The sequence below is a fragment of the Parambassis ranga genome, chromosome 9 (genome assembly GCF_900634625.1).
Source record: "Parambassis ranga chromosome 9, fParRan2.1, whole genome shotgun sequence".
Lineage (NCBI taxonomy): Eukaryota > Metazoa > Chordata > Actinopteri > Ambassidae > Parambassis > Parambassis ranga.
Window position 1 is genome coordinate 19,596,351 of NC_041030.1, and position 14,836 is coordinate 19,611,186.

General features: G+C 43.8%; 1 protein-coding gene across 1 annotated transcript; it reads left to right on the plus strand.

Annotated features, from left to right (window-relative positions):
* Positions 1 to 1,069: 1,069 nt before the first annotated feature.
* LOC114442007 (proline dehydrogenase 1, mitochondrial-like) lies at positions 1,070 to 9,963 on the plus strand. The gene is made up of 14 exons (XM_028415241.1): positions 1,070 to 1,525; positions 2,123 to 2,331; positions 3,718 to 3,743; positions 3,832 to 3,972; positions 4,047 to 4,111; positions 4,218 to 4,334; positions 4,517 to 4,590; positions 4,761 to 4,842; positions 5,741 to 5,833; positions 6,174 to 6,320; positions 6,536 to 6,711; positions 7,549 to 7,647; positions 7,756 to 7,844; positions 9,059 to 9,963. Exons 1-14 carry the CDS (start codon positions 1,139 to 1,141, stop codon positions 9,247 to 9,249), a joined length of 1,896 nt encoding a protein of 631 aa, XP_028271042.1. The 5' UTR covers positions 1,070 to 1,138; the 3' UTR covers positions 9,250 to 9,963.
* Positions 9,964 to 14,836: the final 4,873 nt, after the last annotated feature.

Sequence of the window (14,836 nt, forward strand, 5' to 3'; positions counted from 1 at the left end):
GGAGTATTGGCACATCTACACTGATTTATTTAGTCAATATGTCTCCATAATCCTGTGGGAGCATGTATATATGTTCAACAAACCTGTGCCCAGAATAGAGCCTTGGAGAATTCTGCATGTTATTTTTTTTTTATCAACACTGCTGCAAATGAACGCAAAGCAGACTGTAAGCTTCACATCAATTCAGCGGAGAGCCCTGTGCAATTATGCTGCAACATGCCTGATGTCAGCAGCCAAGTATGTCTGACCAAAACTTGTACACATCAACTTATGAACTACAACCTTTTGCTGTGTAGTTTCCCTGCTCCACCTCTTCTTATGTTAATGTTATTGACAAGCAACAATGAAAAAACACAATGTTAGCCTCAGTCACACAGGTTTTACGGAAGAGGATTAGGGCCACTGGAAAAAAAAATTGTCATGACAGAAAATATTTTGATTATAATCTCAGAATTCTGAGACTAAAGTCAGAACTAGGGGTACCTGTAAGGCAGTGACTTGGTGACAAGACCATGGTGGACAGATTCAGATGAAGAGATTATATTCTGAGATTAAAGCTAGAATACTGAGATTAAAGTCAGAACTTGGCGTACCTGTAAGGCAGTGACTTGGTGACGAGACCATGGTGGACAGATTCAGATGAAGAGATTATATTCTGAGATTAAAGTCAGAACTCTTAGATTAAAGTCAGAATTCTGAGATTAAAGTCAGACATTTCAGTGGCCCTAATCCTCTATAGGTTTAGTTGCATCTTGTTTGCTGGTTTTCACTTGATGCTGTGTCTTCAAACACGTGGATGAATTAATGTGTGAATCACACCCTTATTTACAGCTTTACACGCAGTAATGATGTAAATCAGAGGTTAAATAATCTAAAATATTTTAAATAGTCCTATTTTGTGTAATCTGTGTGTTGATAAATGACGTGTGTGGGCTAATGTGTGCATTTACACTGTCTTTAATAATCCTTATTAAAATACTGGGACCTTGCGTAGGGCGGAAACGTGTGTGATGACGTCACATGCTCTCCACCAATCAAGTGGCAGCTTGCCACTTTGTTTACACCGCAGCGTGAGCAGCTAGCGGCAGAAACACCCCAAAGAAAGTCCCGCAGCGCTGCTAACTTCACCGCCGCGCTGATGTTTTATCTCAAACCCGCATCTGCTGCCCTGACCGGGGCGAGGGCGAACATTTACCTAAAGCGGGTACTTTTCAGCGGGAGGCTCCGGTCCACCTTCTCCGCCACCACCGGGACGGAGCAGCAGCAGCAGCGGGAGGAGGAGGATGGTGTCAGGGGCCGCGGCGGCGGCAGCGCTCGGTCAGAGTGTCCCGGACAGGCCGGCAGAGGACGGGAAGACAGACCCGCCTCCGCCGCTGATGCTGGTGCTACTGCCGCTAATGAGATCTCCGTAGACTTTGAGCAGACCCAGGAGGCTTACAGGAGCAAAGACTCATTAGAGCTGCTCAGAAGTTTGGTGGTTTTCAAACTTTGTTCCTATGACATCTTGGTCGATAAGAATAAGGAGGTAAATAAGGTGCTGTGACATCCAAACAATTAATGTGCGAGTAAAGCAGGTATACTACGATATTGTGCTTACTAATCCTAGCACATTGCATGTGTTGATAACCCTGTGTTCGTGCTTAAGGATAGTTTGAACACATACCTGCAGGGGTAACAACACCCTGCTAAATTCCAGCTGGTCTTCCAAACCTCTCTGCAGTACATAACCTCAGTTATGCTGATGTATTCCACGAGACACATCCATTCCCCTTCTAAGCGAGCTATTTCATAAACCCTATGGGGGGGTACAGTGTTTTAATGGACCTCCTGCATGGCAGGTCCATTCCTTCCTGCACTTATCAAATAATCAATGGAATCAATAGAAAGTTCAGCTGTGGTTGTGAAAGCAAGTGGGAACAGCGAATATGAGGTTTTAATCTAATCTGGCATTACGGTGGTTTTTAGCTGTAAGGGGGGAGCTGCAGCTTTCTTCCTTTTGTTTTGCAGAGTCTGTCAGGTAGCTCTACATGCCCAGACACAGCCTTACAATGATCAGAGTCATACTAATAATCATAGGTGCAGAAATGTGCACCTATAATATGTCTCCTATGTTTCTGTTTAGGTAATGGATCTAGGTAAGAAGGTCCTGGGCCAGAAAGCCTTTGACCAGCTGATGAAGATGACATTTTATGGTCAGTTTGTTGCTGGTGAGGACCACAGGGACATCAGGCCGCTGATCCAGAAGAACCAGGCCTTCGGTGTGGGCTCTGTCCTGGACTATGGTGTTGAGGATGACATCAGTCAGGAGGAAGCACAGCAGAAGGAGATGAAGTATGAAATTTTACATGATTATTACCACATAAGATAAAAGAAGCCACAGCTCCTAATTTAATGCTAAATTTAGATTGATTGTTTCAGAACATGATTGGTTGTGTTCCCCCTCCCCCTCCCTTCCTTCATTGGCTGGCTGGATATAATCTCTCACTTGCCAGGAATCCTGTCACATGAGCAGCGCAAGGCGGCAGCTATCTGATCTGTGAGCCCGATGTAAACTTGGACGGCAGCACAAACCTTATGCAAGCGGTCTCTCTAGACAGCAATGTTCCTTCAGTCGCAGCTCTGGGTATTCATGCATTATGAGTAATTAGGACATCTCAGATTCCAAAATAAAATTTGGACATATTGGCCCATTTAAGAGTTGCTTCACAGCCAAACTGAGTAAATAATAAAAAAAAAGAGGGAACATTTGAATTCTCAGCTAAAAAAAAGGAGCCTGACCTTTCATAGCTCACAGTGCATCTCTACTTTTTTAAAGGTCATGTGTAGTGAACAAACAAGGCTGTTAGGCAGTATATTATCTCCAAGCCTGTAGATATAGAGTGACAGCTGACTGCAGTATCAGCTTACACCAGACAGAATGCCCTTTATTATTGTTTTATTCCGCTATCGCCGAGTACAAGATGTCATGGCACAGCTTTGATGTACTTTGTCTCGGGGGCTCCTGCTTGGAAACATCAAATAAAAAAAAAGGTATAAGATCTGATCCTGGAAAGGTGTTTGTTTGTTGAGGGCGCACACCTTCAAATCGTGAGGCTGCAGGACAGGTCTGATCTAAGACAGCAGGGTTTTACAAGCCCTCCAATGATCTGTCAAGATAGCAACAGCGACATTAGTCAGTACCTGCAACACAAAGAAGATATAAGAAACAGTATAAGATGTAAGCAGGCTTCATCAGAGTGATAATAATGTTTTTGATTCAGCTGTTTTGGTTTGATTAGTGCTGGGTTTTCTAATTATGCTAAACACGATGAAAACATCTGTCATTTTAAATATTAACAGAAAGCCAGTGGCCTAAAATAGTAAATAAAACGGATCCAAAATTCGGCAGCGCCTCCTTTTTGCTAGTCCCTGATGTTTAGTATGCTTACTGTTTACTCGTCTGTTTGGTTACACAAGCTCCCCATGAGCTGCCTTGTGATGGGAGGGGAATAGGTCAAGTGTGGAGTGATGCTACGACTCTTCTCTCCGGAGGGCCAGCATCAGACAGCGGGACACCCTCGACATATACGGGGTCACTAAACACAGTGTCAGCCCTCTGGCGTGCCGCTGCCACAAAGCCAAAATGTTTACAGAAAGAAAGTGCTAGTTCCCAAACTGAACTCCTGATGATGCAACATTGCACATTGACTTTATGCTTCTTTTTTTTTTCTGTTTTAGCACGTGTGCAGAGAAGGAGAGCATAGGTAGGCGCCCTTGTTTTGTTCTCATTTGTGGATACGGCGTATGATGTAATTAGAAGTAATAGGCATGCAAATTTGTTTCCCGCCACAGGCGAGAACCACAAAGAGGCAAAATATGAAGCGCACAAACAGTTCAGCGGGGGAGCGACGGGAGTCCGCTCGTACGTCTACGCAGACGAGGCCAAATGTGACCAGCATATGGAAACGTTCATCAAATGCATCAAAGCATCTGGTAGGTAAACACTAGCTTAATGAAATCAATGACTTTACTGTATATACTGTGTATAACCTGTGTCCTGTCTGTAGGCGGGACTTCAAAAGACGGATTCTCTGCCATCAAAATGACCGCGCTAGGACGACCTCAGTTTCTGGTAGGCACTAAGGGGTGATTAAAAGGTCAGTGTACCAATTTAGCTGATACTCATGCGGGTAAGGTTTACTGTGGACAAGATTATGTTTTTGTTTTTTTTGTTAAAGCTCCAGTTCTCAGAGGTCCTGGTGAAATGGCGGCGATTCTTCACATTCCTGGCATCGCAGCAGGGGAAACATGGCGTGGAGGTGTTGGAGCAGAGACTGGAGCTGACACGCCTGCAGGTAGAGTGCCCCCTTCCCCACTCCCCCTCTTTCACTTTTGTTCTGTTGATGTTTAATTATAGTGATTCTTGTTTAACCTCTATATAACATTACTTCCAATGTTAAACACCATCTGTGCACACACCGTTGCTACAGGTGTTGCCATGACATCGCAGTGAGATCAGATCTTTGTGCCTTTGTAGGAATTTTTGACAAAACTGGGTGCAGAAGGTGATTTCTATGGCTGGTTTACTGGAAGGAAAGAGGAATCTACAGGGTATGCAATGACTGACATTTAAAATAGACATGAAACACCTTTGTGCAGATGAGAGTTTTACTCCATAAAAAATAGATTTGGCATGCTTAGCTTGAGTAAAAGTCAAACTAAAGGCAGTGTTACAGTCTGACATTTCTCCAATACTTCTCCATTTTGTTTTTTCCTGACAGATACATTGACATGCTTGACTGGAACAGCCTTATTGATGACAGAACAAATGTGCCTCATCTGCTTGTTGTCCCAAATGTTAAGGTTAGTAGGGTGGAGCACCAATGACCCAGCTGCACCTGATTTAAACAGATTTTGACTAAATGACTCAATAAATTTTGAGGTATTTTTCACTTATGTTGGTTATGAGGTTTCCCACAGCAGAAAAATTGCTGTGTTAACTAGGGATGTCCTGATCCGATCACATGATCGGAAATTGGGCCAGATTACGTGATTTCAGTCTCGATCGGAATCGGATGTTATCTCCTGATCAGGACTCGGATATATATTTATAAGGGCTGTCAAAGTTAACGCCTTCTGTGCAGGGTGGTTGTGGGTCTTCTAGTGTAGGGGTATGATAGTTGCCTTTAGCGCGAGAGGTCCTGGGTTTGAGACCTCGATGAGCTGCTGCGTGTATGAAATGTGCTAGCTTGGGAAGGCTGAAGCATTTAAAGTTGGCGGCAATGCGTTGCGGGCAGTTTGGTGAAGCAGCACACGTGGAAATCCACAGATGCGACAGCGATGAACAGTCATCGCGAAGCGCTCTGGACTCACACACAAACACGTTTTGCTTGCAATAACAGGCATATATCATTTATATGCAACGAGTGACTTGCTATTTGCCTTTGTGGAGAACCCTAAAAGTATGGGATCGATATCGGCAGATACTCAAAATCAAATGATTTGGACTCGGGACTCGAGGGCAGAAAAACCTGATTGGGACATCCCTAGTAACCAGATATTACAATAAAGACACAACAGGCACACAGGGTAAACACTAATCTAAGATAACAACAAAAGTAAAAATGATTCATCCATATTTTGAGGTCATTTTGCCGACCTGGTACACATTTGAAATAAACAGCGCCTGCTATATGAACTGCTCAGCTCTGTTCTGGGACAGCCGACCGGTGCATTCATTAACAGCCCGTTGTCCTCGTAGCTCGGTAAGCTGGAGCCTCTGCTGAGAAAGTTCACTACGGAGGAGGAGGATCAGATGAAGCGGATTTTGCAGCGAATGGACGTGCTGGCGAAGGTAATCTCACATCGGCTGCAGAGACTGATCGCTGAACGCTGACATGCACACGCCTGCTGGCAGCTGCGTTTGTTTGTTACCAAGGTGTAATGATCACGCACTTACAGCCCAACCAAATGTAACAATGTTTATCGGTCAAACACATATGACACCACAGTGTATGTATTTATATTTCGTACTATTTTCATCTTCAATATTTACTGCTCATTTAATGCATATTAATTAAACAATAACAAATGTGTATTTCAGGGTCACATTCACAGGTCACATTCAAGTTTTTAATAAAACTATAGACTAATGAATATGTTACACACAATTAATGAGATCTTTCATTCCCCAGCATGCCTTGGAGAACGGCATTCGCTTGATGGTGGATGCGGAGCAAACCTATTTCCAGCCAGCAATCAGCAGGCTCACACTGGAGACGCAGAGGATCTACAACAAAGAACAGCCGGTCATTTTCAACACCTACCAGTGCTACCTAAAGGTCGGGACTGACGCCTAACACTTACACTTTGATCCAAAGTTGTAGCTGTTATGATAAACTAATGTTTTGCTTATGCTTGCATGGTATCTGGTTAGCAGTATGACCTTTTTTGCTCAGATACCCTCACGGCTCAGACCAGCGTTAGAATTTGTTGTAGAAGTTATATCTAAACCTGCAGGACTCAACTTCAATGGACCTCATTTTCCTTCCTGCAGGAGGCTTATGAGAATGTAACTATGGACCTGGAGCTGTCTCGACATGAAGGTTGGCATTTCGCTGCCAAGCTGGTGCGCGGGGCTTACATGTATCAGGAGCGAGAGAGGGCCCAAGAGATCGGATACGAGGACCCTATTAACCCCGACTATGAGTCAACCAACAGGATGTACCACAGGTAGGAGCTGAGCCTTTTGATCTCTTGTAGCCAGGCCAAACTCTCATTTCTTCATATGTACAGAGAATCTACCTCTATTACTGTAGCAGTCAGCTTAGAGTTAAGGATCTTGCACTCAGTAAAACATGTTTTTCTTTCTAAATTCTGGGTCAGAGAATTAAATTGGCCACCTTCGAGGCGCAAATCTGCTGCAACGGGCAGCTCAGGGATTTCATTTTTTCTGAAAAAGTGGAGTTTCTGGGTTTAACATCTTATGTCAGCAAGCTTCTACCCTGCAGGGGTTGTCCCTGTGCAGGTTAGCGGTCAGCTCCGGGGGTGCGCTGTGCTGCAACAATTTTCTGACATTCCAAGATGAAGGCGTGCTCAAAGAAGCCACCCTATGGAGATCAATATGTTTCTCAAAAAAAAAAAAGGAAAGAAAGGCCAATCTCAAGATCAGACATCAACACAGGACAAAGTTTGGCTGATGGGCCACTGCACAGCATGAGGTGGATTCAGAATATGCAGATGGTGGTAGAGAGCATGCATATTAACAAAGCAACGCTGGCAGGGAAACAGCGAGCCGAGCTCCACCCAGAATGGATCACTTCAGACTTCTGCTCTATGCACTCAGTGTTTGGAGATATTTCATAGTCCTACAGCACATAATTTACATGCTAATGGGGAAGATTTATTAGGTTGTAAGCCTAATATACATACAATACTGTATTATATAGTCTTAATATGTTAAAAGTTTAATAGAGAGAAATATGGGAATTCTTACTTTGAAAACAAGGTCATGATTTTGTGAAGGGATTTATTATCCGCCCTCGTGTGTCTTTGTGTTTTTTACACAAGGTGCTTGGACCATGTGCTGGATGAGATTGCACTCGACAGAAATCCCAGTGTAATGGTGGCTACCCATAATGAGGACACAGTGAAACACACCTTGAGGAGGTACAGTTTCACTTCTTACACGCACTTATTTTTTTTTTTTTTATGCAACTCTGCATCTTTTTTTTTTGCCTGAGTTAATTTTGGATGCGTCTCCCCCCTCTCATTCAGGATGAACGAGCTTGGTCTCCTACCAACCGAGAACAAGGTATACTTTGGGCAGCTACTGGGCATGTGTGATCAAATCAGCTTCCCACTGGGTGAGGAAAAACACACTCTTGCATAACAGTACAATGACTAGGCACCAATTTTTCCTGCCCTACATAAGGATGATTTGACAGTTTCAGTCCAGCCTCTGCAGAAACGTTTTTTTCGCCGTCCTCCCCCTGCAGCTCTCAGCTGTTTTACACACACACACACACACACACACACTGCAGACAGTGCATGTGTGAAAGTCAGCGTGCATCCCCTGGCGTGACATATGAACTGAGACACCTCGGTATTGACCAGCCGTCTAAACAAAGCGCCGCTGCTGGCTCTCACCGCTTTGTTTGTCAGTCAGAGGCAGATGGAGTGGCGGCGGGCAGTTGTCTGTCTGAAATGGCCTTAGCTGTTATTGATGAAATCAGACACGTGTGTGTGTCTGCTGCTTTCTCAATGGAGCAGTCAGTGCTGTATCTTTGATGATGCTTCACTGTACTTTGTCTTTCACTTCCTGCACCAAATGTGCCGTGTTGACTGTTTTTTTTCTGTTGTTCCTGCCGAGCCGCAGTTTTACTGTATCGTGTTTTGCTCATTATAGTGGATTAGTTAAAACAACATTTGTTTCAACGAATGTGAAGAGTAAGCCCTGACTAAGCAGCATCACAGTGTGTGAGCTTGACTGACAGACCAGCAGAAGCTCTCCAAATTGAAATGCAGCAAAGTGAGGATGTCTGTGCAAACGCTGCAGTCTTGGCTGATTAGAGGGATTGTAGCAATCATTCAGTGTGGGATACCAGCTGAAAGAATGTCTGGATGTATTCTCCAGAGTCCGTCTAAAGTAACCAGTAGAAGAGTTACACTTATAAATGACAGAATAGGTTAGGTGTCAGTGATTCCCAATGCATCATACAGTGGATAGCAGTCTGTAGTTGGCTGATTTAAAGGATGAGGAGGATATAGGTTCACAGTTGAGGTCTGGTGACTCACTTTGGGTGTCAGGTTTTTGAGCACATAGCTGCATACACACATTATAATTGCTAAAGTCTGTCTGTTGTGAAGCTACAGAGTAGCATTTTCTTTTGTCCTGCACTGAGAAAGGACCTGGGGCGTCTCCATATGGCCTCTTGTTGATCTCTTACATAAAGTTTAAGCTTGTTGACCACACAGACTCATCTATAGAGACATACAGCGGCTTCAGATCGGCACATAAAGGTAAAACAATCATATAGAAATGGTTAAATTTTCACACTTCCATCTACTCTAATTTCAGCCCAGGCAGGCTTCCCCGTATATAAGTACGTCCCCTACGGTCCCGTGAATGAGGTGATGCCCTACCTGTGTCGGAGAGCGCAGGAGAACCGAGGCTTCATGAAGGGTGCCCAGAAGGAGAGGGAGATGCTGTGGGCGGAGCTGAAGCGCCGACTTGCCTCTGGGGAGCTCTTCTACAGACCAGTGTACTGAAGACACTGAAGAGGAGACAGAGGAGTGTGTGTCAGCGTGTTGAAGTTTCTTTCTTTCTTTGTTATCTTCTCTGGGTGATGGCTGCTGCTGTGTCTGTCTGTTCTGTCTCAGTACATGCTTTACCCTGTCCTGGAGTTTTCCTGCTGATGGACTGTTTCTGCACTCTTTTTTTTCTGTTGTTGCTCTTCTCCACTCTGATGCTACCCACCTTCACCCCTGCTCTCTCTCTCTCTCTTTCTTTCTGTCTTCCTTTATCCGCCTCTGCATCCATAAGCATTCCTTCATTTGTTGTCTATACAGCTCTGGTATCCATCAAAGGGGCATCTTTACTGCTCCAAAAGGACTCTTTAAAATGTCAACTAGACTGGGCTGGGGTGGGCATCGTTTTTTTTTATTACCCTATTTATCTTGGAGAGGGGCGACCATAACAAAAATAACTAATGGAAGGGAAACGTTCTATACTTTGTGGGTTTTGGACTCTTGGAAAGCTGCACAGTACCCTGAGGAGGCCTTTTTTTCTCCCTGTACTGTATATTTGTGTTTATGAATCAGTAGGAAGTGTCTCCCCGCAGCACACACCTCTTCTTCTTCTTCTGTGAGTGCAGTGCTTCTGTTAATGTATTTCAGTAGAAAAAGCAATATTCTTAGTCAGCGAGGTGTTACAGCACTGTGTTCAATACTCAGGAAGTGAGTCTCTTTTTAAACAGGCAGCCTTTTCACACAATGGAATAACACTGATAGAAGCTGTCCATTTAAAGTTCTATTATATGTGTATACTGTGAGAGTGTTCAGTGAATAAACACGTTGGGTGTTTGAGAGAGAAAAGAAAACCTTGATTTGTCCCACAATGGGGATACTGCATCACATCGCGTACCATTGCGTGTTACTGACTTAACTAGCGTTAGCGAGCTATTTGCTCAGCTTTGCTTGTTTTGGTTTTTATTCCGGTGACATATTCTACTTGGTTATTAATGCACAATTAGTATTTGAGTCAGAGGGTAACCAAGCGTCATAATAATTATGGCCCTGTCATTTTATGAGAGCAGTCAGTGCTCTGTAGACCATCATTTAATTACCCATGATGCTACGCTCAATACAGATCACAGAAATTGGATGCATTAATCATTACTCAGAAGAAACTTTAGTGGCTGTTAAGTTTTACCGAGGCAGAGCGCCACAGAGCTGTCACTGCTGCTGTATTCTATCGGTTTAATTAAGAATCAAGTCTGCTTTTGATGTAAGATGTGCCTTTGGGTATACATTTGCCAACAAATCCCCTCTTACGGGGCAGAGTAGAGTAGAGTTTCTGCTGGTTAGCGTCACTTGATTTGGAGGACACACTATAGTGTGAAAAACTCTTAAACACAAGCCAGCACGAGCTGCCAATAGATTCAGCCTGGGTTTATATTTACCTCAGGTAATGAATGTTGACATTGAATCATGCGAGACGATGATGGATACGTATCAGATTTTCTTCTTCGTGCAGCCACGTGTGCTGTGACAGGCCCACATTATTATTATTATTATTATTATATCTCAGGAAAAGCTTTTGTTTTCCTGTCACACTGTGGATGGATTGGCTTGCTGCAGCATTCCAGCCACCACTTAAGCTCTAATCAGGGTTTGTGTGCCAACAGATGAGCTGACAGAGTAAGGAGTACAGAGGCTTTGAGCCACACCAGGAGTATTATGTATTTTTATCTTCTGACAGCAAACTGAAAAAGATTACTGGCTCCCGGGCTACAAAACGGAGAACCGGGCCTGTGTGTGCATTCCAGTCGACAGCTATAATCATATCAGGTGATGAGGTAGTGTTCTGGAGACGGGAAGTAGCAAGATTATTTTGGAGAATACAGTAGAAGGCTGATTCATTAAACAAAAGTCCAAATGTTGTCTGTGAAACCACACCTAAAACTCCTTTAGCCTCCAATTTAGTTCGACCACAACAGAAAAATCCGGGTTTGCAGTTTCAGGAGTATTCAACAGGTCAGCTGAGATGCTCAAATATTTCCGTCCGTCTGCACAGTGCCAGAAGGGAGAGCATCGACAGCAGACAGTAGACTGTATTTCCTGACATTGCACCATAATCACAAGATCATTTCTACATGGCCAGTCAGTGTGACAAGCACAGTATAACTCTGCATCAGTGAGAATGCTGCATGACATCTTGTCAATATTTTATAACAACATCTGAGGCTAACTTGGCTCAAATGTCTAACAAGGAGGAAGGGTTGTTAGCTCTTCTGCAAGACGCTGACATTTTCCAATGAAAATAATTGGCAAGAAGGTACACAAGAAATCTTAATTACACACCAGCAAACCACAACTTTACTGCTGGAGCTAACTAATGAATGTCCCACAGATATTACTGTATAGGCTCCAGTTATATATATATATAAAAAACAATCTACGGCCTTTTTACCGGAATAATTAATAAGTCTTAAAAACAACAATGTTGTGCAAAATTAAAGCAAAACTTATTAAATGTATTATAACAAAGCAGGAACATCCAGTCACCCCATCAACAGTCGGTGCTGCACGTCCTCTTGAGAGCTTTAGTGCATTTATTCATGCCTTTATCATTTTTTCATGGTGACATTATTTGTTGATGAAGACTAGTTTTCCTTCATTTGTGCAGAGCAGAGAACTAAATTAGTAGCCTGAAGCTGCTTATGAATAATGTGACTCTATAAACAAAGGTTAGCTTTCTTTAAAACCTGCATGGAATTCATATGTGAGGAAGATGTTAGCAGCGTAATTTACGATGAAGAAGGGATGCTCGGATGAAGAGCTGATTTTCAGTCTGCATTCAAAGATCATACTGGACAACATTTGGTCTCTGTGGGCCACCAGCTGTGTTTGTACTGCTCATCTACATATTGTGAAACTATTACAGGCTCATCACCACCTGTCCTGTCAGGGCATGCCAGTAGCTATTTCCTTGTAGACAGCAACCAGAAGTGGACCTATTATTCACATTTCATGCTCTAGATTGGCTTTTTATCCTTAAACTGATCCTCCATGCAGCCCCTCTGAGCCACGTGATCCGATCTGATTGAGCTTTATCAAAGATAGATACTATAGACGGAGCGTCACCTGTAGGATTTCTGAAGAGCCGTTTTGATTCTGTGGTAGGCTCTGACGTCGCCATTTTGAGAGCATCACAGTCCGCCTGAACTTCTAATACAGGCAAAGAAGTAGAGTGTGAGTGGATCTGAGGCAGGAAGCTCTTTCCTCAAATACCTATCATATACCCGATCCGATCACGTGATCGGAAATCGGGCCCGATTCCGTGGTTTCAGACTCGGATCGGAATCGGACTCGGATATGTATTAGGGCTGACAACGCCTTTCCTCGGATTAATCCGGCATAGTGCTGCTCAGGATGGCTCTGTCTTGTAGTGTAGGGGCGTGATTGTTGGTTTGGGTGCGGGAGGTCCTGGGTTTGAGACTGGGATAAGGGTGGCTGCTTTGTGAAAGTCACCAGTTCGAGCGGAAGTAGTTAGAATCTGCGGCAATGTGTTTCGGGCAGTTTGTGGAAGTATCACCCGTGCAGGGGGTAATACCGGGTGGGCGGTTGATGCGGTAAGCGCTCTCGACAGTGCAAAGGTGCCGGACATTACAGCAAGATGGCACAAATGAGCGCAATAAGTGTCCTGCCATTCGCCTTTGTTGGAGAATTTTAAAAGTATCGGATCAGGACTCAAGATCAAATGACTCGGACTTAGACTCCGGGGGCAAAAAAACCCTGATCGGGACATCCCTGAATATTCCCAAGAATATTCCACATGGGCCTAATATCTCAGCATTACTACAATAATACAGGCTAATACATCCATGCTGAAGGCAACGGCTTTACACAGTGTGTCAAACACTGACCTGGTAAATTAGCACTTCTGTTAAAAAAATAGTGACCAAACTGTTGAGTTCTGCTTGTAGCATTTTCCTACACTCACAAATAAAATGCTGTTTATCAGGCTACTTAGTGAGAAATACGATGAGTCATTGAGCTAAGCTGACCTCAGAGCTCAGACCCAGTCCTGCGCCGACGGAATCCCCCTGCCGCTGTAAGCTCTGATGTGAAGCGCCGAGTAAACAAATGAGTTGTAAACACAACAGATGGGACCTGCGATGACTAATCTCATCGGCCTGTATAGAGCGGCAGAACGCAGCATAAATGATCAAAGGAGCCGGAAAAGGACCGGAGAGATGGAAAGTTTGTTTTTCTGTCCGCCACACTGTCAAGTTCGCATGATGGAAAACACTTTTTATTTCACAGACCAAAGCGCCACGTCGTGCCGCCTCCATCGATGTCATCGCTGCGCTATCAAACAGAAATCAGTGAAATCATCTGCCGGATCTCCTGAGTGGATTTGTCTGGCGGAGCGCTGGCATTTATCACAGTTTTTGTGACAGGAAGTGCTGAAAAATGCAAATAACACATCACACGCCTCACACATCCCTGAAATTAATATTTTTTCAGTCAGTCTGTCATCACTGACTGGTTTGTGGTTTTATTGTAATCTCATTTGGAGGCAAGTAAAGCTGCCCGGGAAGGATCAGGAAAACACAATGCCCACACAATGGAGGCATCCTGATTTTCCTCCTTAAGGGAGACACTACTAAAATTCTTTAAAAATTAACCAAAATCATCAACACACTGGATCACATTGTGTACGTTCCAGCTAGTATCATCATGTAATACCACTGTGTGCCACAAGATGGGATCAGAGAGGCCTGTCGTTATTTTCAAGCTCACATTTTGTAGCTTATTAAACCAATTTCATCTCCATTCTTTGAGACTCATGCGTTTTTTTCTTTGAAAATGCAGCATGGTGCAACAGGCATGAGCCCCGACTGCCTTTTCTCTGTGTATGTTGAACAGGAAACTGCTTAAAGAACCCCCACTCGAGTGGAAAAGGAGCAGAGCAAGCGATCCGTCACAGCCTCTGGCCACACAGCCTCAATACTAAACCCAGAAGTCCTACACCTTTACCCTTAACACACAAGCACGCGCTCATGCACCGACAGCAGCACGTAGACTCACACACCTTTCAGCCTCTCGCACACACACACTTCCTCCCATCAGTTCCCATATCTATCAGTGTGGGGTGAGAGATGATTTGGAGCGGCTCAGTGTTTTGATCATTAGTTTGGACTCATGGAGTGCAGCAGCAGTGAAAAATGAGACCGCTATCTCATGGCCACCTGTTCTTTTAATAAGAAAAAGAACAATTCGCAATCACAGGATGGATTGGACCTGAAGCCTGGGGAGGGAAAAAATGTGTGTGTGTGTGGATGCCCGCTGGAGTGTTTTATCATGCCTGCATACATCTGAATTCAATTCAGCCTGATGATATCCACGGCAGAGTTAAAGGTAACAGCACACAGCAGATATGTGAACACCGCTCTCTCACACCTTTTATTTTTTCAAAATTAAATTGGATTTCACATCCCAGCTAAGCCAAAACAATACTAAAGAAAGCCCAATTCTTACACTTTTAATTGTTGTCTAATGTCAGTCAAGCATGTAAATCTGTTATTTGATGGAACCTGAGCTCCAGGATCTGCTGCTGGTGAAATTAATT